This window comes from Cicer arietinum, chromosome 5 (assembly GCF_000331145.2).
Source record: "Cicer arietinum cultivar CDC Frontier isolate Library 1 chromosome 5, Cicar.CDCFrontier_v2.0, whole genome shotgun sequence".
Classification (NCBI taxonomy): Eukaryota; Viridiplantae; Streptophyta; class Magnoliopsida; order Fabales; family Fabaceae; genus Cicer; species Cicer arietinum.
In genome coordinates, this window is record NC_021164.2 from 75,386,524 (window position 1) to 75,412,734 (window position 26,211).

The 26,211-nt window shown below is 30.2% G+C and overlaps 3 protein-coding genes and 1 pseudogene across 3 annotated transcripts; all 4 read right to left on the bottom strand.

Annotated features, from left to right (window-relative positions):
* Positions 1 to 2,393: 2,393 nt before the first annotated feature.
* On the bottom strand, positions 2,394 to 6,421 carry LOC101515123 (beta-galactosidase 5-like; annotated as a pseudogene).
* A 2,337-nt stretch (positions 6,422 to 8,758) lies between these two features.
* Positions 8,759 to 9,976, bottom strand: LOC101498414 (uncharacterized). The gene has a single exon (XM_004501717.1). It carries the CDS (start codon positions 9,974 to 9,976, stop codon positions 8,759 to 8,761), a length of 1,218 nt encoding a protein of 405 aa, XP_004501774.1.
* A 2,367-nt stretch (positions 9,977 to 12,343) lies between these two features.
* On the bottom strand, positions 12,344 to 14,925 carry LOC101514800 (gamma-glutamylcyclotransferase 2-1-like). The gene is made up of 9 exons (XM_004501154.4): positions 14,649 to 14,925; positions 14,252 to 14,373; positions 14,087 to 14,163; positions 13,818 to 13,874; positions 13,580 to 13,636; positions 13,439 to 13,479; positions 13,241 to 13,312; positions 13,074 to 13,153; positions 12,344 to 12,837 (listed from the first exon to the last, which is right to left on the bottom strand). Exons 2-9 carry the CDS (start codon positions 14,358 to 14,360, stop codon positions 12,656 to 12,658), a joined length of 675 nt encoding a protein of 224 aa, XP_004501211.1. The 5' UTR covers positions 14,361 to 14,373; positions 14,649 to 14,925; the 3' UTR covers positions 12,344 to 12,655.
* A 2,458-nt stretch (positions 14,926 to 17,383) lies between these two features.
* On the bottom strand, positions 17,384 to 20,412 carry LOC101514474 (protein mago nashi homolog). Its single transcript, XM_004501153.4, has 3 exons — positions 19,976 to 20,412; positions 19,495 to 19,671; positions 17,384 to 17,763 (listed from the first exon to the last, which is right to left on the bottom strand). Exons 1-3 carry the CDS (start codon positions 20,192 to 20,194, stop codon positions 17,704 to 17,706), a joined length of 456 nt encoding a protein of 151 aa, XP_004501210.1. The 5' UTR covers positions 20,195 to 20,412; the 3' UTR covers positions 17,384 to 17,703.
* Positions 20,413 to 26,211: the final 5,799 nt, after the last annotated feature.

A 26,211-nucleotide genomic window follows, 5' to 3' on the forward strand; every position in this document is an offset into this window, starting at 1 on the left:
GAAATACATGATATTTAAAAATTCATATAAATATTGATATATAAGTGACAAAATATTTTTCATTCCGGTACTACTCATAAAATACTAAAGAAAAATAATCTTCTTATGACAAAAAAAATTACAATACACATAAAAACTATGATTATTTTTTATCTTTGAATTTGCATGTTAGTCTTCATTAATCTTTCATGAATCCTTTGAATTCTTTTGAATTTGCATGATATTTAATAATAAATTTAGAATGTAAAATGTATAGTATATTAGTAAAATTAAAATGGAACCATTTAAAATAATAGTTTTTGAAAAATCATTATACACTTTCACATAACTATCAACTCGTCAAATCGTAATGTAATAGATTTGTTAGAACAGTGTTTGAAGTTTGAAAAATCATTACTTCCAATAAAAACTAAAAACTGTGTAATAGATGTAATTAATTGTATTTAGCCTAAATTTTATATTTACTTAAATAAATTATTATTTTTCTCTTCAATATAACTCGTGGCAACACTGTTCAGAAAAAATCTTACAAAGATGTACAATTTTTGTGAGACAAAATTTAGAAACATAAACAATAAAAAAAATATATATATAACAAAATAGTAATTTTTTTTTATAAATAAAATAAAATAACAATGACATATTGAAATAAATTTAAGTAATTCGTGTGAACATATCTACCAAAGTAGTAATTGATGTCAACATTTCGAACACGTCTATGTATCAGATTCAATATGAAATGGTGTCCGATTGTTCCATATACACGAGAAAGTTGTTAGAAGCAACGCCAACAGAATTGTACACATCAAATATAGAAATAAAAACTCGCAGTTGCTTCAATTCTATCTTCTATTACATAAAATTTATGTTTAAACCACAATCGCACAACTTTAACAACCAAACTCCATGTCTCATAAATTGAAGCAACAAAATCTTTTTTTTGAGACATCGGAGGAGAAATATAAACACAAAATGAATAAGAAATATTTGGTAAAGAAAAGTTAAAAATGATTTGTGTAACATGAATGATATTTACAAAGGAGACGCAAAAAATGAGAAGAATAGAGATCGAGAAGGCGAATTAAAAAGGAAAGTCTGAAAGGCACTAAAAGAATTCTTAAAATAAAATAAATTTTTTAATTAAATTAATTTAAAGCGGTGTTGCTAAATTAGTGTTTAAAAAACAATTACCTTAAAAAAACTGTGAAACATTTCGAATTTCTAAAAATGAAATTGAGTACAGAGAGAGTGTGACTTAACTCTCGAACCAATACTATTTTGCAAATTCAAATTGGATTGGTATCCAGTTGTTCTATATGCTCCAGAGTTAGACGCAACACCAAGAGAATGTACACAACTCTGTCACGAATAGTAGTCTCAAATTGAAAAATAAGAGCTTTTCGCACTGTTGTTTGAATTTTATGACCCTAACAATATGAAACACAAGTTTGTTAAATTAATAACACAACAAATAAGTTTGTGTATAATTTAAAATTTGAATTTATAAAACAAAGAGTTAAACATTGTCATCCATCATCAGTACAATTTCCATCACATAAAATTTATGTTTGATATTCAGATCAGACAGAAACCATAATCGCACGATTCTAACAATCAAATTCCATGACTCCTTTTTTGGAAAAATTGAAGTAACAAAATCTGATTTTTTGTCGAACATCGGATAACAATAAACAAAAAAATAAATAACGAATTTTTAAAATAGAAAAAATTAAGAGAAAATTGTGTACATATGAGATAATACGAATTAAAAAAGAAAGTTGGAAAATAATTAGTAAAATAAAATAAATTTTTTAATTAAATTAATTTGAAACGATGGTTGATAAAGTAGTGTTTAAAAACAATTACCTTAAAAAAAAACTATCAAGTAATAGTGTACTGTATTTTATTTTTAATTCATTCTTCTTATTTTTTAATTAGCCATTAACTTCTTTATTTTTAATTCATTCTTCTTATTTTTTAATTAGCCATTAACTTCTCAACGATGCATCATGTATAAAGTCGTGCTATAATGGAAGTTTTATTTTTTTCTTAAAAAAAATATTTTATTTTTAATCCATTCTTCTTATTTTTTTTAACTGTGCCATTAACTCGCCTTTTATTTTTAATTCATTCTTCTTATTTATTTAACTGACCATTAACTTCTCAACGACCCCATACAATTACCTTCCAAAACTACTAAGAGTCGCGGTATATTGTATTTTATTTTTAATTTTTTAATTGGCTACTAAATTTTCAATGCATCACGTACAAATGTCGTGATGTAATTGAAATTTGTTATTTTTCAACCCAATATTTTTCAACGACAAAGAACGATATTCGGTTGCGTGAATAAGAAATTTAATTAAAAGGTAACAAAGAATTTAGGTAAAGGATGACATTGCAAAAATTAACATGCTTAATGATTTTGAAGAATGAACATGTTTAACGTGGTCGTAGATGGAGAGAAAGTTTTTCTACCAAATCAATTAGATGATCTAATTTTTCGGTGGCCCCGTTCTTAAAGGCGCAGATGCACCACCTCCACCATGCCATCCGTGATTTGAAGTTGAGCAGCACTTGATTGATAAAGAGATGCACGGTGTATACCTAAATTTATAAGAGAAAATATCGTATAATCGGTTTTAGACCTAGCGTCATAACCGTCTTAACGGTTTTGGACCCTTAGTCTCAACTAAGTCTATTCATCGAATCCAATAGCACCACGTGTGTGCCGCAACTACTTCAAGGTGGTCATGATATGACCGTAATAACTTGAGGTTAAGGAGATTGACTTGAGGGGTCTGTTATGGTGTATCCTGTACTAGGTAGTTTAATTACTATTGGGGGTGACGTGGCTTCATCATGTGTCGTAAGTGGAAGGGTGTGATGGTCAATTCAGCTTGAGGCGTAGTGTAGTGTTGTGTTGTGCCCACCAAGCATGTAGAAACTGAGATGTGCCGATGCCATCACATAGACAATGGTTGGTTGCGGGGCACATAATCATTCCTCCGCAACGAAGAGTTGTTATCTGCCGTATCAAACACAAACCATTAGCCTTTATCTTCTAATTGTATGTATTCTTTTAATTAAGAGCGCTTCTATTTCTTATCAATGATTTATTTATATATAAGAAAAAGAAAAATGCATAAAAATATTATATTTGATCAATGGCCGACTATAGTAGTTATTATTTTTAAGTGTTATATGTTGAAATATTCCTACATTTCTTGTTAACTAATTTACTTTTATATAGATGAAAGTAATTATTTTAAAAGTTTTATTCTATATTTGTAACATGTATCAAGAGGATTATCAAAAAAGCATTTTTACCACCGAAGCATTCTATATTCTTACTTTTGCAGTATTAAATACGGAAGTTCTGCAATCAGGAAGGATACTTATAGACCACGGAGGCAACTCATAGTGCCTGTTATTGAAAATCACAGTAGCAGCAGATTGTTCGTGATAATTTGCTAGAAAAGCCGCACATTCTGCAGTCCCGGTAGAGAATACGTGAGCCTGGAAAATCACCAATCGCACATAGAGAGAAAAGGGTAATTGTCAACACAAGATTACCTTATTTCATGTCAGAGACAATTTACCTGCTGAAGTGTTTCTAATGATGTAACAGTCGGATCTGAAGAAACCAAAGCATGCTCACAACGCTTTATAGCTTTATGAAGATCCTTCAAATGGTTATATTTTGGTTGTCTGATCAAACCTAAACATCGTGAAGTAATGTATAATTAAACTGTCTTTTATACCACACAGAAGGAAACAATATCGACTGCCAATTCACATATAAGAGAAGGAAATACCGAAATATTACTACAATTAACTTGACTTGAGGAATTTGTATCGATAAACTTTATCTATACTGTCCATTCAAATGTTCAGTGAATCACTTGGAGAAAAATATACAAAGAATCTGCTCTTAACAAGCATTATCTGCTTACCATATTCATCAATTGGAGCATCATAGTCATAGCTTGTTGTAATAAATGGACCCCCAGCTGATCTTCCAAAATTAGTTCCTCCATGGTACTATCATTTATCACAAAGGTGAAACTTAGGGTTCAAAGCAAGGAACCACATCTTTTGTTGCAATAAAAAGAAGAAGAACTGAACCATATCCTAAGAGCAAAGAACCAACCATGTAGTAATTCACATATGAGCCACCCTTCTGAACGAAACGAGCTACTGCAAATGCTAGATCCTGAACTGGACGCTGAGGAATTGGACCACCAAAATCTGTAAACCTTTTGACCATGGGGAATAGAAAGAAATAAATCAGAAGAGTACAAGAGTGAAGAAAGTAGACAACAATAACTAATATCTATATTTATAGAACAAATTGTAGCTTACCAGCCACTCCAAGACTCAGTCCACAAGCTAGGCTTAAACGGTTTATTTGGAAAGAAATTGTCGCAGTAAAAACCATTACATGAATTAATCTGTGGTGGAGAATTAGAAGATATGTTCAGCCCTTAAGATTAGATATAGTTTCAATTCATGAACTCAAGAAAATGGGTCAACTAAGAGAATGAGAGGACTCACCACAGGATCAGGGGCATCATTTTCCTTGCACATCACCCAAGGAACTCCTGTTCCTAATCCAACAGCCATATTTGCAGCCCAATTTAGGTATGCATGACCAGAAGCTCCCATTGCCCTCCTCTCAGGTCCGTATTCGTTCTCAATCTAGAAAATATAAGTGTGGAGCAAAAAAACGAAAGGGATAGGACTTCATCTTGAAGTAGTAATAATTTATTGGAATGCAATATGAATACACTTATGATAGCGTCATTTGATCCATCTAGCCAACCCTACTTAGTGGGATAATGTTTGGCTGTTGTTGTTGAAATATGAATTTCTAAGTGTCATCTACTCCTAGGTTTTTGAGTTTTTTCTTCAATTATGCCACAGACTTAAATAGAACTGCATACCTGAGAAAGAATGATTGGACCGCCCTGAGATTGAAACAACTTCTCACTCTTCATCATTTGGACAATCTTCTGGGTAAAACCTTGCATTGCCGCCTAAAGCAAAAACAAAATGACATCAAATTATTCAAGACTCGAGTTCTGTTGGAATTCAAGTGTGAAAGATTAAACCCAGATAGAGAAAACAGGTGATAAAATCAAAGAAAATTCAAACCTTGAAAGGCCCATTATCTGTTCTGAAACTTATTCCAGGAACATACTTTAACCAAACAGGAATTCCCCTATACCATTAAACAATGAAATTGTTAAACACAAATATAAGCCTACATAAAAAAAGAAAGTAAACAAAAGAAAACACATAAATTATAATGGAAGTACCCAAAATTCCACTCAGCGCATACATAAGGACCAATGCGAAGATTGGCATAAAGTCCCACCTTTTGCACTGTCTTAATGAACCTTACTAGATCATACCTTCCTTCAAAATTGTACTGCAACCCATAATAATCAGATGAAAAACAACATCTAGAACATAAAAAGTAGGGTTATATGGTTTTAGACTTTTAATCCCTATAAAATCTCAACATTGTTTCTAGTTCCTATAAAAATTTCTTCGACTTTTAGTTTCCACAATATTTTTCCTCAACAACTTTACTCTCACAAAATCAAAATAAATCGATATCAAATTTTGCAAATACATTTTATGTTTTATCATAAAAGTAAAGGAAATTAGATTTCTAAATACTACAAACAACAAACAATTTTAGAAGGATTAAAAATATATTAAGCTTGAAATGAAGAGAAAGGAAGATCAGTTAAAAGAGTATTATTACATTTCCAATCCCAAAAAACATATGTGTCTATAACATCAAGACCACCGTGTTTAGCCTTCCAAATTAGATCTTCCCACATCTAAAATTCACACATTTTGAAGCAAAAAATGACATAACAAGAACTTGAAGTATAGAACTTGAAATGCAATTGCAAAAACATAAGAGTGAATGGTGAAAGAGTGAAAATACTTGAGGGGTGCTTCTGGGATAGTGAATTGAACCAGAAATTAGGATTCTTCTGTGGCCATTGATGAGAAGTGACTTTCTATCGTAACTAACATTGCTGCAGTTACAACCTAAAAACAAAACAAACAATACAAGTAGTAATAGGATTGAAATTGAAGTAATGTTCATGTCTCTTCAATCAACCTACTCAAGAGTCTAACTAGCTGAATCAATTGAACGACTTCTAAATTTTGAAATGAAGAATGAGAAAGAGAACAATGCTGAATCAATATCCAGTAGTAGTGACCATTATGATGCTACTGTTAGTATTAATTGCTTTCCATTTTCACTCCACACGTGATCTTCCCTTTTGCTGTCTTAGTAGCAACCTTAATTAATTGTTTGTTTGTGTCAGTTTTGGGAACCATATATATTTATTTATTTATTGAAATCAAAAAAATGGAAATTGTTTTTTATTTTTTGTTTCTGTTTTTCTTAGGGAGAACCGTTGGTTTTGCTAATGATACCAAATTGAAATGAACGTTGCTAATCATCATTTAGATTGAAGTGCGTCATCATTTTTTCCGAGTCTCGTTCACTTTACAGGGTTTTTTCGGTTAAACATTTGTTTCCTTTTTTATCTTTCTTAATCATCAGGTTTTTAGAGGGAAAGTTTTGATAATCTAAAGTTGAATTGGAGTAAGTAAAATATGTAGTTTAGTGATGATTTCTGCTAGGATTTGAATTTTGTTCTATCAATGATTCATCTTTTTAGTATCATTTTTCACAATAATAATTTAAGATGAAACAATGATATTTGGTTTTTAATATAAAAGTTTAGAATTATACAATTTTTGGTATATTGTTTGCAATTTCTATTTAAGTTTAATCAATTTTTTTTTATAGATGACAAATTTTAGGCTAAATTACATTCGTGGTCCCTTAACTTAATTTCAGGTAACGTTTTAGTCCCTTATCTTTTTTTTTTCCGATTTAGTCCTTTATTCCTAATAATATCAAATAAAGTATGAAAATATGAATTTATCTGAAGATTTGCGTTACGGATTTGATGAAATTTGTATTATATTGAAGAATATAATTAATTTTATGAGTTTTGATTGAATTTTTTTTTGAATTTTTGTTTAAAAAAGGATAACGTTGTTGAAATTTTAAAACATAAAATATCAAATTGTCATTTAAAATTAAAATAAAGGACTAAGTCGGGAAAAAAAAGATAAAGGACTAAAACGTTACCTGAAATTAAGTTAATTTAGCCCAAATTTTATTATAATTAAGTCACGCAATTACTAGTTCAAACTCAAACAAGACGTTTAACGTAACAATATTAATATTTGTCAATTAAAGATAGATTTAATCAATTTTAGTTGATCAAAGTGGTAAAAACCTAAGCCACTTATTAAAATGGACTCTAATTCAAAAGAAATAATTAATAAATATGTTAAATATTTTAATGCTAAGAAAATTAATATAAAAGTAGTGTCTTAAAATTTAATCCCTTATGTATTCTTTAGAGTATATCTTTTTAATATAATTTTTTTCAATTTCAAAAAATAAAATAAAAAATTATGTTTTTTATTAGTAACAAAACCAAAATTCAAATTCTCACTCCTTTGAATGAACAAAAAAAATGTTGAAACAAGCTATCCAACATTTAAAGCTTTCAGGTTCTCCAACAAAGAATTACCACTTCTAACTATGGTGTCGCATAATTAATAAAAAAGAATCTATTTTCAAATCATTTGTTCTTTTTTAGAAAGAAAAGTTCAAATCTCTTGGACGAGGTATATAAAAAGTGAGTGGGCCAATTTGACATTTGTGGCACAGTATTATTGCCTTTGATGCTGGGCAACATAGGATCCCTATAAACCAAAAATGCTATATAATTAAGACTATCGACCTTGCCAGTTCCATTTTTACTTCTGCTATCTTCCATTTGATTTAAAAACTAGTGGATTTAAAACTAATAATTTAAAAATTGGAATTTTGATTAATGATAAATATAAATTACTAAAAATTGTTTCATTATTTCACATTTTTGTTTGAAAGCGTATTTATAATTTTACAAATGAACATTTTTGATCAAAAATTAGTTGAGAAAGTTTAGAGGCAAGGACGGATTTCTAAGAGGAAGGAATACAAAGTTCAAAATAGATGGTACTTTAGTATATAATTTGAAAAGAGTGGTATTATAATATTTAATTTTTGTTTCAGTGGTATAATAATAAAAAAGCCGCTAGGTAAAGGGCGAAAAATGAGTTAGTGAGCTTCACCACACGGGGAACCGGTAGAACATTTGGGGTTCCAATCCAATACAATCCATTAGTCGTGCGGGGTTCAGTGAATAGCATAATTTGCCACTCCAGTCTCCAACACCACCATCACATGGCCTTCACCATGTGACTCTACACTTTGCCAAGTTATGGACCAGTACTACATTCTGCTGTATTTTGGCCCACATACCTAACTACTATGTAATAAATTGCAAGTTGCTACCACATTTCAACTTTTTATGTTTCTCTTTAACTCCTTCACACACATACATATATGGTACGCGGTGTACAATAAACATGTTACTCGACTAGATAATAATCTACTGTTGTGATTTAAATGTGCAGAAGATCACTTGTATTATTTTAGAATGAACTCTCTTGGCAAAGTACCAAAGAGGTAGTGATCTTACAATTCAGTGCAACAATACTTAAAAGAAATATCTCAAAAGAGAAGGTACTAGCAGATAGAATCTAAGAGGGGAAGAAATACATTAGACTTTTCACACCTTAATAATTAACCCTTCATTTAGTTAATTATATAGCCATTCAATTTTGTGTTGATTCTTTTATTCCTTTGTCCCTTTCCTTCCTTGATTTCAAAATTATGTTCAACTGAATTGATACCCTCTTCTTGGGCCTTGGTCTTACTAGAAGCTCTCACCATTTGTGGGCTTTCACCACTCATTGTGTTCCTTAAATCTACCTCAAGTTGATGTCTAAAACACCAATCCAACAAGTAGGGTGGATAATAAGTTTGAGTATTATTATATATAGGTCTAATAATGAACTTTGGCAATTCATTGTCATCCCCTATATACACTTTGCATTTTTTAGATGGAAGATCGATGACATAAACAGAATTCCTTCGATAACCCCACTTTTCTGAGCTACTCAATGCATAATACTTTTCCTTGGGAGCATAAAATAATGCGATGTCACCCAAAGTTTCTAATTTGACACAATTCATGGTTGAGAAGTCTATCTTGTACACATTTAGTATTTCATTGGAAATAATATTAAGCACTAAAAGTTGTCCAACACAATCAATCAGCCTTACATATGAGGAAGATGTTACTTTGAGAGTACTCTTCAATTTTAAAAACTCTATATATTCAGAATTCAAGCTGAATACCCCTATTTTGGCCTGGTCAGTGACCACATATATGGCATTATGCAAAATTGTAAAGTCAACACCTTTCCATGAATTTCTTTTTGGCGAATAAGTAACCCAACCAAAATTTTGAGATTGATAGATATGCAAACTATGAGAACTTTTACATAAAGCCACAAAGACAAATTCATCTGAGCCTTTTCCAAAAGCAAGTAAGACATAGTAAGCAAAATCAGAAAGTTCAACTTTAAAGGTTGAGGAGGTATCGATTAGAATCACTTTTCTTATAAATGGATTCATGAGCACAAATGAATGATTGTTCTCTGTCATAATCAAATATCCGCTAGAAGATCCAAAATAGAGAAAGTTTTTTAAGTCATTCATCTTCTTTGAGTGATAAACTTTTTGGTGAGGTATGCTGATGAAGGTATAACATTTCCTAATATAGTAAGAGTTTCTAACAATTAATGGTTCTTGGGATACTAAGAAATCTCTCCAATAAGTTTTATGAAACTCCCACCAATTCTTGCACACACCACTAAATTGAAAGAGGTCGTCGAAATCTAATTTTCTAGAAATGATATCAAGCACATCCCAAGGAAGTTGACACAAATTATCTGCTACCTTCGTCATTTTCCCCCCTTTGTATCACAATAATGACAACATTAGCTTTTATATATATATGTGGATATGATCAATTGGCACCACAATGTAAAACTAAATATATAACACCTCCTATCATTTTTTATCTCATATATGTGTTACAAAATTTATCGTTAAATTGAAAATATTATAAGACAGATCATGTCTATAAAACTTGACATTAATATGAAATAGTTTAATATATCAACAAAAATTTATCAAAATTAATAACATCTGAACTTTTATCAAACAAATTAATTTTGATAGATTTCTTATTGAGATAATCGAATGATTTCAAATTAATATCATATTTATAGACATATTATATAGTTTTCAATCTAACGATGAATTTTGTAAAATGAATATGCGACAAAGAATTATTATATGTGTCAATCATAATATTATTAGATATTCTTAAAGCATCTCCAACGGTGAACTCAATATGGGTTAATTAGATGGGGTCTACAGCGCTACGTCATCTTGTAACAACTCATTTATCTTTTACTCCAACGGTGAACTTATAATATAATAATTAACAATATCTTTTCAATTTAAACAACTAAACTATTTACAAAAAATTTATATTCAATTTTATCTTTGAGTGATGTCTTGACAAAAGTTAATAAAAAAAATATTTTATTTATGTTGCGTGATAAAAATAAAAAGTATCAAAACAAATATATGTAAATATATCAACCAAGTGAAATTTTTTGATTTATTATAATCTTATTATTAATAAACTTATTTGAGATAGTTAAATATGTCATTGAGATAAACAAATATAAAACTATACTTACTTCGTAAAAAGAAGAAGAAAAAAATAGAACAACCAAAACTACCTCATTACCATGAGTATCTCATCTCCTATATATACTTTTAGATTAAATCAGATGGTTGAGATTAAAATACATCTATTCTCATTACATATAACGTAGAAGCATGGCAAAATTAGCAATATTTTACGAGGGACTAAATATAAAGGAAATAATTTGTTTTATTTTTTAATAAACCAATTGATATTAATAAGCTAAACCCAACTGCAAGATGTGTTGAGAAAAGAAAGAAGAAGAAAAGTACGATACACAGTACACTTGTTAATATAATAATAGGTTATGGAAACTATCTCTTTGGGCAGTAATAGATTTATTAAGTTGTTGTTCTTGTTATATTCTCAATAGGACCGATACGCTTGTTTGGACTCTCTTTTATATTATGGTACGGATTAAATATGTTATTTTGTACTGTAACGCAATAAGTTTATTTGTCAACTAATAAAGGGAATAATATCATATTGGATGATGGAAGATTAACTTACAACTAATGAGTCGTCACGATGTTGAGCTCAAAAAGATTTTTGGGCAAAAATATACCGATGTATTAGACGAATTTTGAAAAGAACATGAAGAAAATATTTTAAAAAAATTCGAGGACGTGGTTGTTCCTTGAAAATAAGAACAAAACAGTTGTTAACAAATGAATTATCAGGTAATTAGGAAGGCCACCATGAAGCATGAAGCGTGCTGCTATATTTTAAGAGGAATATGGTTATTTGAGTCAGATTATTTTAAACTACCTATCTATATATTATATAATCGTTGAAACTAATAGCCACTATTCAAAGTACGTGTTGGGGAGTCCGGGGGAGTCCGACAATCAGAATGGACTAAACAAGGATTCATAAGAGACTTAGACACCACAACTCAACCCAAAACCTTAAAGCACATAATCCTAATGTCTTAAGGTTTTCGGTTGAGATGTGGTGTCTAACCACTCATAATTAAATTCCAACACTAAGAACATGGAAATTAGTAGTAAACTAATAGGTTTTTTAAGAAAGGCAAACATCAAAAGTCAATCTGCGATCCTTTACAATATTTAATTGTATTAGATTAATTTCTTTAAGTTTTTTTTATTAGACTGGTCCGTTAATTTATAAAATATGTACATCATACCATTTTTCGTCCAACTATGTTTTTTAATTCAAATTAATATAATATATTGAAAACATCACCGTCAAAGTTCTTAAAACTGAAAAAAAAAATAAATGTACTAACAATGTCAAAGTTGTTAAAACTGAAAAAAAAAAGTCCCAACAAACTCTTTTTCAAAATGTTAAAATGTACAATTTCCAAAAGTTAAATTTTCTTTTTTGATTTTTGCCTTTGGCGAGGGTACTTGTTACAATTACCTATAACTTAAATTTTATGCAACTTTGGTATATGTATCAATCGCAAAGAATCAAAATCTATCTTAGTATGATCTACCATTGTAGCATAACAGCGTTTGTTCCAAGTTAAATTCACCGCAACATACATATGGTCAAAGCAATTGAGAAACCATACACCAAATAGACAAAAGTGATGCTCAAAACATAATAATTCATTTCAGCTAAAGTAGGATTGACATTGGCTAAATAGGAAGATATTCTAGTAGTATTCAATTAACTGCAGGTGTAAAATTTCCGCGCACATTCCTATTCAGAACATTGTGACTCTCTCTGAATCTAAGCAACATCTCAAGAGAATGGCTGAAACAAGCAGCTAAAACTTGCAGAAGTTTTCAACTATATGATTTTATTTAAAAAATGATTGATTTCATGGGTTAGCAGGGTCCACAGTGAATCAGCTTATATGCTGAACTCACCATCAGTGTTTAGTAATCTCCAGCTCCTCAACTATCCAAAGCAATAGGTTCTGGCAATGGGTGCAACTGAAGGGTTGAAATGGGTAGGTGCGATGGGTGTTGAAGTTGTGTTGGTCCAACCAATATTTTGTCGTTTGGCACTACATTCACAACTTCAAGAACTTTCCTCACTTCATTAGCAAGCTCTATCACTAAGTCGTCCTCATGGCCTGTGCACCAAAGCTTTCAAGTCATCACCATATCATAAAATAAAAAGCATATACTAATAAATAACAAGAAAGTGCTTGTAAATTTTAAATGTGATTATATATGAGCAGAGCACATATAGAATAAATGGGATTTGGATTGTCTGCAATTGGCAATCCAAGCATTTGCGCCGTCTGTCCAGATCTCACAATTCAGATATGAATTAAATGTAGATTGTAGATGCTAGAGAGATAAGTACCGATATTATGCATAGCCTTTTCCAGAAGAAAAAGATAGTCCCTATTGTTTCCACAAGGGCCATTAGCAGTTGCTATTTGCCTGGATGAATAAGTAAGGCGAAACCAAAGGTTAGGTAAACATTTCCACATAGAAAAATGGGGAGTGTATGTATACACAGTAATATACCTAGCCATGTCCTCCAGCGGAGCAGGACCCAGATAGTATTTGTTGTTTTCCTTGTCTGGAGTAGATGTGAATCTGTATACATACATAATTAAGTTCTATCAGCAAACTTGTCCTATTAGGTATGAACAAACCATTCACAACATGTGGATATAAATAAGCTAAAGACAATTAAATATAACACCAAATGTGGTAACTTACACAATAACTCCGGTGAGTGTAGGGTGCAATGATTCTCCTTCCTAAAGAAAATATAACAAATTAAAAGTAAGAAACAGGTATTAAATATAAAAATAGCAACCACTTGCAAGTAAAAAATCTCTATGGTTGCGCATAACAAACCTTGTAGAAGTTTACAAGGGTCTTATGATCGTACTCACATTCCCGCCGCTCCAAATACTACACAACAAAATAATAATATAAGAGAGTAATTTGACGGGATTTCATATAGTTTATGGATTAAGTTGGTAGAATTTATACAGTATAACAACTAATTATTATTTCTATATACTTTATAAACCAGGTAGGTCTCAGGAGAGAGAGAGAGAGAGAGAGAGAGAGAGAAAGAGTAATGCTTTACCTGCATAGCCTGTTTTTCCTTTTCAGGGCCTCCTCGAACACAATACGCAGCTCCCCACTGAAAAAAAAAACAAAGGAACAAAAGTTTATAACAAGGAAAAATCAAATATAAAAATCAGCCAGCAAAACAAGATAAAGCACCACTTAAGCACAAGGCACACCATAAATTTGAAAGATCGAACTTCCATTCACCAATCAAAAATCTACTTTGTTAAATGGCAAAACTATATAAACCACACTCAACAGAAATAGTATAAAATATACACGTACGCAAATTGCCCCTTCTTTCAGCTCCAAAGTGCAAGTTCTTGCAGGGTTTTCAGGTGTTCCTCTGTGATCAATACATGCTGCAAAAAAATTGAAACGGCACAAATAAGAATGGTATGCACACACACAAAAAAACCCACCAAAATATGAATTAATTAATGAGTTTACCTAAATCAAAGACACGTCTGTAGTCTTTAATGAAACCAATAATCTTTTCATCGTAATCAAATCCTGGGTTCCATACCAGTGAACCATAACCAAAAACCCAGAAAACCATGGCTGTAGAATTTCTGAAGAAAAAAAAAATCTAGTATCAGTTAATTTCCATAAATTGAGAAAATAAAATACTAAAACCGAATCAAAATAACTTCAATAAATACCACATTTATGACAGCGTTAAAACACTTACACACACACACAAAAAAACATCGTTAATCAAAACAATAAAAATAAAAATGGAGCTAAAAAACTTAAATCATCAACATTGTGGTTTGTGTAAGATATCATATTAGGGAGTTAATTAATTAACAAGTAAATAGGAAAATAAAAAGGGGATTGTTCTTACATTTGAAAATTCCCGAGAAAAGTGAGAAAGAATTTGTGGCGAAGATGGGAGAATAGAGAGGAATGCTGAACAATTAGGGTTTATCAATGAAATTAGGGTTACAGAAATTCCCCTCTTTTCTCTATTGTTTCTTTCTATTTCTCTCGGGTAAGGCGTGGGGTATTGCGATGAGAAAAGGTTGGTATTTATGGGGTGAGAAGCTACGCGAATTTAACGGCTTCACCCCCACCAACTTTTCTGTCACGTGCCTCTCATTGATCCCTTTCTTGTGCTGTCTAATTACAATTTGCAATCCCATTTTATTTAATGCCAACACATCTTTTTTAACATATTAATTAATTAATCACACATTATCCATTTTTATTATGTATTTATTATGGGTTTTTTTTCTTATTTGAGACGTTAAAAAGTGGTTTGATGAACCTTTTCTGATTCGTGGATTTTTTAGGCTTCCTTTTTGGGAGAATAAAAATCAAAGTATTTACTGGTATTGTAATACATTGAACCTGGATGGTTTTTTAGATTAAATTGGTATCTTTAAATTAAGCCACTTGTCAGTCGTTGCCTAAAACTGAAAGCGTGTGAATGAAGGGAAATAAATGAAAGAAAAAAATGGGAAATAGATTGAGTACAATGAACCTGGACATGAGGGTGGTGTTGTAGTTCAGTTCCCGCCAATTTGATTGAATGGTTCCCATGTTTGAGGGTTGTTTTTGACAGAGGGAGTGGGTAAGGAATTAAATCAGGGACCAGCTTGCCAGCCCCACTCAGTCTCCACCACATTCGGAATTTTGAAATCATCATCCCTGTTCAATTTTTTCTCAAAAATAATTAAAAAATACTTGATTTGAGAACTCCCTGAAAATTGATTAATATACCATATTTTACTATATCACATTAATAATGGTTAACATTTGATAAGGATAATTTTAAAAAAAATATTATTTATGTAATTTTTTAATATCTGTAAAATAATCAAATAATTCATTTATTTTGAGACAGAGCAAATAGTTAGAAATCAAAAAGAAAAAAATAAGAGAATATAAAAATAAAAAATTCACTTATTTCTTTTTAGTTTTTCAAAAATATTGTCTCATCACAAAATATTAGCAAATGTCCATATATTTTATTCAAATTTTGTTCAAATACATTTTGAGTTTGATTTATATACTTAGCTAGAGAATGTACTCTTATTTTTTTTAAAACAAAAACTACAAATAAAGAGGAAAAATATAACTAACACAAAAATTCTTAAAAAACAAAAATTTACAAACAATATACTAATACAGTCTCAAATATAAATAAATATTGATTAATAAAAATTAATATATTTAATCTAAAATTAAAATCAAATACATTAATTCTTTTTAACTCATTTCTTTTTTTGTATTGATGTATTTTGATCAAATACACATACTTTTATAATTGAGCCTTGAAAGTTAGGGAATTAGGTTTGGTCCACTAATTTTACTCGCACCAAAAATCTAAATTCATTATTGAATTATTAAATATCAATTTTACTTGACATTATAATAGTTATATTTTATTTTGAAAGTTGTAACTTTAAATAACTATTATGGTATAAATTTCATCTTTCATGAAAAGGGTTAAGAAATTAAGATTAATACCACACTTTTCAAACTTCGTTTCACATATGGAAGTCATTAGGGATGGCAAAAAAATCCGCATCCGCGGATACCCACCCAAACCCGTTTGATTTGGGCGGAGAAAACCCGCTTTGATTGGGTGCGGGTGCAGATTTTCCCCGAAATTAAATTTCGGGTGCGGGTGCGGATTTTCCCCGAAATTAAATTTCGGGTGCGGGAACGGGTGCAGGGTGATGATATCCACCCCGCACCCGCACCCAAACCCGCCCCGCAAGTATTATTAGAGTAAACTTTGAATTTTCTATACATATACATATCAAATATATTTAACATTTTTTTAACTATTAAAAATTATAATCTTATCTCTATATAACATAATTTTTTATTTTATTATTATCTGATAATAATTATTTTATTATATTAATTATAATAAATATGATTTTTTAAATTTATAATTTTATATATATAAATGGGTGCGGTAGTGAACGGGGAAACCCGTTGTGAGCGGGGATGGGAGTTTAATTTTCACACCCGCTATGAAACGGGTGCGGGTTTTCCCCGATTAGCCAGGTGCAGGGGTGGAGGAGGCAAACTCCGCCCCCGACCCACCCCGTTGCCATGTCTAGAAGTCATTTGTATTTATAAATTTAAAAAAAATTGATTAATTATTTTATTATATTAATTATAATAAATATGATTTTTTAAATTTATAATTTTATATATATAAATGGGTGCGGTAGTGAACGGGGAAACCCGTTGTGAGCGGGGATGGGAGTTTAATTTTCACACCCGCTATGAAACGGGTGCGGGTTTTCCCCGATTAGCCAGGTGCAGGGGTGGAGGAGGCAAACTCCGCCCCCGACCCACCCCGTTGCCATGTCTAGAAGTCATTTAGATTTGTAAATTTAAAAAAAATTGATTTACACTTAAATAATTTTAAAAAAGGTTTAAAAATATTATTAATGTATTTTTTAAATTAAAACGGCGTCGATGACGGATCACTTGTTGACAAGATTTAAGTTACAGACCGTACATTTTTTATTCTAAAAAAATAACATTTTATTTTAGACAGTATTATTTGAACCACTGTTTTAAAATGGGGAAATTATGTCCCAGAAACTACGAAAGTATGAAAAATATCATTCACCACTACTTGACGAGAGCATAATTTGTAGTCAAAGAAATCCTGAAATTCTAGTATGTGCACATTCCATACATACAGCATGCAACTCTCAATGTCACAATTCATTCTCCAACCATGATGAAAGCACGTGAAAGAGAAAGAATAGCCAAAACCATACATATAAAAAGCAACGATTTAGCACGAACATTATCCACTCAAATCAGATTTTCCAGTTCATCACCAATATAGATTGTCAAACGTCATTAGCAAGAAGGGACAGATGTGCACATTTCCAAGAGGACAAACAAAATTAATTGTGAACATCTCATATTGGCTTGATCTTGAAGTGAAGCGAAATAAGAGAGAAAACAAAGCACTTCAAATCCTGCAAAAGCCAATTATAGTTATAATAGGAATACGCCAAAGAATTATTAGCTGACATCAAAAAATTCTAACATTGGGTAACTAATGGGCAGGTATTTAAACTTGGCATTCCAAAGCCTATAAATAAATAAAAGTGTCCTTGAATGTTAATGAAACCAAAAAGAAAATAAAAAACAATTTTTAAGTAGAAAATCACACTTTTTACAATTTCAAAATATGAATTATACAAATTCCAATATATTTTTTTCAACATTTGGACTCTTAACAAGTGCACTTGTGGGCCCCTTGTTAGCATTTCCCATAAAAAAAATACATGAAAAACAAAATAAAATTTCATGGGGAGTATATAAATCACTCTCTAAAACATGATGAAATATTAGCATAGTCAAGAAAACACAGCAACGGAATAATATAAGTATAAGTTAAACAAAGAATAGAATAACAACATCGATATGAGTACATCAACTATATTGGTGAGTTTTAGGTTCATGCATGGTAATGATTTATGTAACATCAGTTTATTTTCAGTTTTTTCATTGAGTTGTGTGCTTTTTTACTGATTCTCAATCCTTAATCAAGACAAGTATTTCTGTTTGGTTGTTAAGCAGTTTTGATCTGCTTAAATTTCAAAGAAAATGAAATACAGCGTGCTGCACCAAAAGCAATTCTGTGGCTGGTTACCCCTACTTCAATTGCACAGCTAACACCGAGTGAGAAAATACCATCCTTTTTCAAGTTCAGAAACTTCCTGAAAATCCACAAGTTCTATAAGGATGGACAGAGATCAGCTTACGCTTTCTACCTACCAATCCTTCCCCTTCTCTCGTGATAATTTGCTTAAATAGTGAAATGGTCATGTGACAGAATTGATTATTATTGATTATATAAACTATTTCAGAAAGTTTTTCCATTGATTATTTATTCGCTATCGTGACAACATTATCAAATTTGACCTAGTTGTCACTCATCGGTGTCCTGTGGATTATGTTGTGGGATTCTTAGTGAACATGAGCTAAAATTTCATTTATGGGGAAGTATACTAGCCTCACAGTTAGAGAATGTAAACTATCATCATATTAAAAATATGATGATGGTTTACATTCAATTAGTTGTTTTGACAGTCAATACCATTCAATGATCATACGGAATTCAACCAGAATGATTTTGTAATGACTCATTTGATCTAAGCTAATTATAAACCTTAACATATTGTAGCCAGGCCATCCAAGGAAGGTAATTCACCCACTATTAGAGTTAACACGTCGAAAATTGAAAGTTAATGACAACAATTAACAATTAAGGCCTTGTATGGATAAACAACTTAATTAAGAGCTTATAGCATAAACACTAACTATGTGTAAGCTATTTTTATAACAAAAAATATAAAAAAAATATTATTTTTATATTAGTTATAAGCTATTTCTATAAGTTCTCTTGGAGAGCTTATGAAAACAAGTTGAAGATAGTTTATGGACATGTCATAAGTTGCTGTATACATAAGCTATCCGGAATCGTCTCACATGTGTTTGTGTCCGTAAATAAGTTCAAATAAGTCAATTCAAACAGATTGTAAGTCAAAACTTTCTACCATAAGCATACTAGGAATAACTAATTATAGGAATATGACTACTTATCATCTTGTTCACAGTTCAACATAATCAGAGAGGTAGGAAACATAAAAACAGGTTAGCCGACAAAAAAAACCATCAAAACAATGATCAAGCTCAATCACCTGAACAAGATAGTAAAAGATGCGAAGCCCTTCAGGATCTGCACTGCTTTGAACATCCACAAGTGACCCAATCTTGGATGTGGTGAAGGAGATATGCTCATTCCCCATCACAATCTCAAGCTCCTGGCGCCCTACCCGGTCTGGTTCTGGCCAGTTGTTATCATCTTCCTTCATAATCTAAACAAAGCCCCAAAAACCCATTCAATTACAAAACAATACAATAGATAACTTCTCCACAACAAAAAAAAACTCAGCAAATGGAACAGAAACTTAGGCCTGGTTTACTATTTTAGGAAATGAGAATAGAAAATGTTTTCACAAAATGAAAAAACCCTTAGCCGGTGAACACGGGTTGGCTTAGATAGGTGTTGACAAAATACAATAGCCGTGAAGAGACCAAGATTTAAGGTAGTTGGGCAAAAAATAAGCATAGAAATTGGAATAATAAAAAAGGGGAAGTTATTGTTAGGGTTAGGGTTACCTCGCTATCAGAAATAATACGACGACACTCGCGAAGGACGGCGGGAGTAAGATAAACTTCCTTGCGAATGATGGTGTCGTTTTTGTAATTGGAATTGTTAGCATATCGAAGCTTACCATCGGGTCTGAATTCGAACTCCAAAAATTCGTGACCGAATTTGCCCTTGTGTCCAACGTAGTATCTCAAGTAGAACTCTGCACTCTCTTCTTCGCTTCCCATTTCTCAAACAAACGATTGAAGAAAAACCACGAGACAAACAATATTGGATTTTTAGGGCTTAGGGTTAAGTTTCTCTGGTAAACTGGGTCATGGGCTTTTTTAACCGGCCCGTTTAGGTTTTTTTTTCAGACCAACAACGTTTAAAATTGCAAAAACAAAAATGGAAAAACTTTCTTTGTCATACCTTTTACCTACTCCTTCTCTCCCTATAAACCCTAAATTTTGTTGATAAAAAAATATACTAAAGAAGAAGAGGACTCTTAGGTGTGTTTGCTTCCGAGAAAAAATTGAGAAGAGAAAATAAGATAAAAAATAGTGTAACAAGAGAGAGATAGAGTAGTATTAATATGTAGTTTGATTTAAAAGAAATAAGAGAGAGAGGAGTGTACTTAAATTTAAAAGAACAAAATTATATTTATATTAAAAATAAATATAATTTTTATTTAAATACAGTTTAGTTATTATTTTAATTATATTTTATTTGTTTGTTAACTAAAATAATTTTGATATTACTTTAGTAATTAATTATTAAATTTAAACAACTTAATTGCATTTAAATATTGATGTAGTTATTATTTTATTTGAATTAATAATACTTATAAAAAATAATCCCGCATACAGTTAAAACAAAAGGACAAAAATTGAATCCAATGTAAAAGTGGTGTTCTCAAATCATAAAAATTGTGTGTATTGCATGTCATTTTCTTCTATCGACTTAAAGTTATCTCGTTTTTCAATCCAAAGAAATACAGGCTTCTCTTATATTTCTTTCGTTGATCTCTCTCTCGTTTCTATAGGTGAGATCTTACTTTGAGTTAATGTCATGTTTTCTTGTAGTCAAATGTTAATAAATTAAGACTATTTATATTTAGATGTAAACTTTCAAAATAAGTATATTATTACAGTAATATACTATATTGAGCTCGCTTATTTAAGATTTTCTAAAAATAACTTTTATAATATTTTATTTCATTCTGTAACATTTTTTAAAAATAATTTTAAAAATAAAACTTCAAATAGAAAATTAGTATAAATAATTTTTTTGGCAAATGAAAATTTAAAAAATTATTAAAATTAAAAGGCTATTTTGAGAATTTTTCCTATAAATCATTTGTAAATACATTTTAAAAAAAATTCATCATGTTCAAATCTCTAGTAGTTAATTTTTAAATTATTGAATGTCAAAATTACTATTTTTAATCGATAGCAAATGAGTTTGAAATAACTTTTATTATTTTTAAATAAATTCTTATAAAAAAATCATTTTTAAAAATATAAAACCAATATTACTTTAAAAAAAAATCTTAAACATACCCACTAATTATCAATTTTACTGAACTATCGAATTAAAACAACTCTGCACTGAATGAACAAAATTAATAGACAACTCTAATAAGATAAGAGAAACGAGAATTCATAATTATCATCAACTAAGTTTATCTTCAATTCATCTAGAGAACGAACAGTTCAATGTTGTTTAATGTAAGACTGTAATTGACTCGTCAATTTGCACAACGATTTTCATTCACACCATGTATAGTTGAATTTAACATTTCGATCATGTTGAGTCATCTTTTTTATTATACGAATTAAAGTTGAAAAAAATGTGGTAATCTAATTGCTCATGAGAGAGAGCATATCAATTAAGACTTTTGAGTCATTATCGACCACTAGGTTTGTAATCATTTCTTGTCAAACTAATTTCAATTCATGCAATATTGCCCAAATCTCAGGAGTGAGAGCATTACACATACTAATTTTCCGCGCATATCCCCTAATCCAATTTTAAGAAGAATCCCAAAAAAGACCTCCACATTCAGTAATAGATGTAGAACTCTTGTAAGTACCATCACAATTAAGCTTGATCCAATTGCTATCAGGTCGGCTCCAACAGACATGCATGATCTCTAGTCTCAACAGATGTACATTATTTTTCAGAAGATATCCATTCTCGATTTCCTTCGTAACATGCATGATTGTTTCCGTTGAGTTATTAGAATGTTGAAAGTCTTATTCAAATATTGGTTTGTTTCTCCATTTCTACATGTACGACACAATATCATAAATATGGACTGTCGTGAACTTTCTAATACTCTCCAATATACTATATAAGATCGTAAGATATCAAATTCCTGCGCACACACACAATTTTTTTTTGTAATTTTGTTAATTGAAAACAAGTCTAATCCATCCGAATGTTATATGGACAATCCCTCACTCATCACATACATAAAAAAAATTCTCTAATATATAGGATGTACCATCTTAAAAGTATATATAGTTACATAATAGAAATAATAGTCTATGAATATATGAATTCTGATTAAAGGGACTAATGTTTCATAATTTATTTTTGCCCAAAACTATTTTTTTTTATCCTGAGTGGCTTTTCTGAATTTTATTTTTGTGAATGTGACTAAACTGGATTACATTGCCTTGAAACTTCTTTTTGACGTCATTGTCTTGAAACTTTACTATCTATATATCAACATTCAATTACATATATAATGGCACTATCCTCTTGTCCAGGCGTTACTTTGGCGAAAAAGGACATCAGCTCAAAGCATAGTACAAGTCAATGATACAACTCGATCGTAACTTCATTCATCGTTGATTTTAAGAAATCAATGATTTATAGGTTAAAATGTTTCACTTGTACGCCGGCTCAATGTGACACAACTCAATTATAAGTACATTTTTTATATTCTAATTTATATTTTACTCTTTTCAAATAGTCACACTTATTTAAATGTCAGACTTTTTATAGGTATCACCTTCCTCCAGAAACAAATAATTTCTCACGAATAAAGTTCGGTTATTTCGGATCAATTATAATAATATTTTTTGAGTTTTAAATAAGAATTAGTGTTGTTGCACTATGTAGTATTGCATAAACAAATAAATAAATTTAGCTCAAAATAAATAATACTAACAATTCGATTATTCAACTGATTAGCCTTCGAGAAAATATATGGAATGCAACAAGTTTATCACGCCAAGCTAAATTGACACTAGTACTTCCTTTACATTAATACCTTTACTCTTTAACTCGCTTTTGTTTCTCTTTTGACCAGCTTTTTCAAAGTAGGAAATTATTTGAAGCTAAGGAAATCTATAAATTATTGAGCCTAAAGTTTGATATATATAAGAAGAAGAAAAAAAAAAGATAAGCAATTTATAAACAGAAAAAAAAAAGAAGCAATAATGGCGTGTATATATATAACTAATATAATAAAGCTATCTTTTGCATTTTTTCAATTATTTATCTTCAAGTTCCTTTTCATCGCTTTTATTTTGTTAACTTCAATTGAAAGCGAAAATGTTATTTTTTTTCTTCCAGCTATTTGTAATCATAATAGTAGTGTATATTGATTATTTTGTAGATTTGAATACAATAGTGAATCTTTGGACCGAAGATAATGCAATAAATTATAATGCTTTTTTGACAAAATAATGTAATAATGCTATCTTTTGTATTTTTCGATTATTTATCTGCAGCTTCTTTTCATTCGCTTTAATTTTTTCAGTTATCTTTAGTCACGACATTGCTTTTATATATTGTCATTTGTAGTCTAATACTTTCATAAATGTTTTGTCAAAATAAAATAAAATAAAATAAAAAACTTTCATATATACCACCTAGACTATGGGAGCCCAAAAACTTTGGATGGTTTTCTTTCATTGGGTTAATTAAATTGGTTTTTTAAGTGGAGAATCACGTATTGAATTTCATGTTGCATACTATATATAACATAAACACCTTATAAGGTAGTAAAGTTAAAGGGTTTCTTAATTCTTTTATGCATGGTCCTTATTTAATTTTATAATAGTTTTTCACGTAAAACTTTTGTTCACGCACATTTCGATTCCTAACGTTACCTTCTTAAACGAATTTAATTGTTTATCACCAAATCCTACAAATAATAAACTTGTACGTAGTGCCAAAAAATCTCTATTATTTTCAATGAAACGATATGACTTTTACTTTGTTAAAAAAACAAGTGCCAAATTTAGTCTAATAATCCAAGCAACCAACTACACATTTACTTACAAGCACATTGGTTTATATTAATTGAGGGATTTAAAATTGTATGAATAGGATCTGATCAAAACCCACTTCTAACTCATGGACGACATAATATTTGGTTACACGATGGACAAAATTGATTTGGATAAAAGCTAGTTGATTATAAAATTATTTAGATAAATTTAAGTGAAATGAGTCGAATGATAAAATAAACATTAAAAATTATGTTTGAAAAAAAAAATTAAATCTCAATTTGAAGTTAAAAAAAATATAGTATTTTGAGCCAAAGGTTATTGTTTTTTTTTTTTTTTAATTTTTAAATTGGATAATATATTTATACAACTACAAAGATTAATCTTTGAAATCTTGTGAAATTTGAACAGACGACAGGAGCTCTATAAAAAATTTAATCATGCATGTCAAAACTCAAATTCGAATCCGATATTTGATTAAACTAAAAAAAGACTCGTGTCATCTTATCTTTAATTAGAAAGTAATTGATAATATAAAAATGGATGAATTGAAAATCGACTAAAATGAAAGAAGAAGGAAAAAAAGTTGTGATATAAAATTAAACATAACTTTCCATATCCACAAGATGACAAATGTACCCAAAAAAAATCTACAAGATGACACAAGCATGGATTGAAACAATATAATATCTGAAAATGGATGAAGAGAAGCAAGTAACTAGTAGTGAAGGAAACGCCTCTGAAATGCAATGTGAAATTAATTAAAGAATGAATACTCCTATAAGATGAGACATGATAGTGTGAGTGAAGAGTGAACGCACTTAATTGCCATTCCCATGGTCATGAAATGTTGTTGGGCCTGTTGTCCAATGGGCCCCTCTCCCTTATCTCCTTAATTTTCTTCTCTTTTATACAAATACAATGCGCCTTGTCAGGATCGCACTCATCAACTTATTTTTGTTTAATGACTTTTTCCCCCTTAATTTAATGTGTGTGTTTTTTTGGTAGGAAAATGACTTTAATTCAGAAATAAAATAATATTGCACCTGCGACAAGTACATAAGTTACACGGTAGTTGCAGCTCTAATTGATACGTTGAAACGTAAATTCGAATTTGAAATCTTCATATCTCTATAATTTATATGAGATGCTAAATTTTTTTAAAACAAAAACAATTACTAATTTACTCTCTTTAAATCCAAATCCGAATCCACTAGTGAATAAATATGGGTAGTTAACTATTTTATGAAGACATATTAATTGAATTGATTCCAATTCGCACCCCTACACGCAAGGGGGTCTGTTTTTGAAATGCCATGAGATGATTTGTGCATGGCTTGCCAACATTTTAACAATCACGTTCCAATCACATGCATTATTCCATTCAGAGTTGAATCACAGTTACTATTTTATACTACTTATATTCTGAGTAATTTGTTAAAGAATAAAAAAAAAGATAATGTTTGTTTGCCTAATATCCTCTTCAAACCAGTAAAAACAAGCTTTGCTAAGTTAAATAAACTATATAAACCATACTATTTTATGTTTAGATCTTACTATGTCAAATATTTATCTTATTTAAAACTAAATCTAAATAGAAAAAATTGAGATTATATTAAATTTACTTCATTACTAATAAATCTATAACTATAACAATCAATTGTTTTTAAAAATATCATCATGTGATTGATACAAATGATTAGACTTTTCACCCACACATATAGATATTTAATTTTTTTCCGATCTTATGCACTTCGCCCGATCTAAAATTATTTGCATAAAAAGAATAGTTATGATAATCTACATTAGATGTCACAAAGTTGAAATTATTTTGTTTTCCATAATAATTAGCCAAATTTTCCACACGTGATCACTAACTGCAAATCATTCTTTTTCCATAATCTTAAAAAATAATAGCTAGGGATAAGTTGCAAATCAACTATCTCTATCTGCATGCTAGAATAAAAATATAAAAAAACATGTAAAGGAATATGGACAAAAGTGGCCCCACGTGTAAT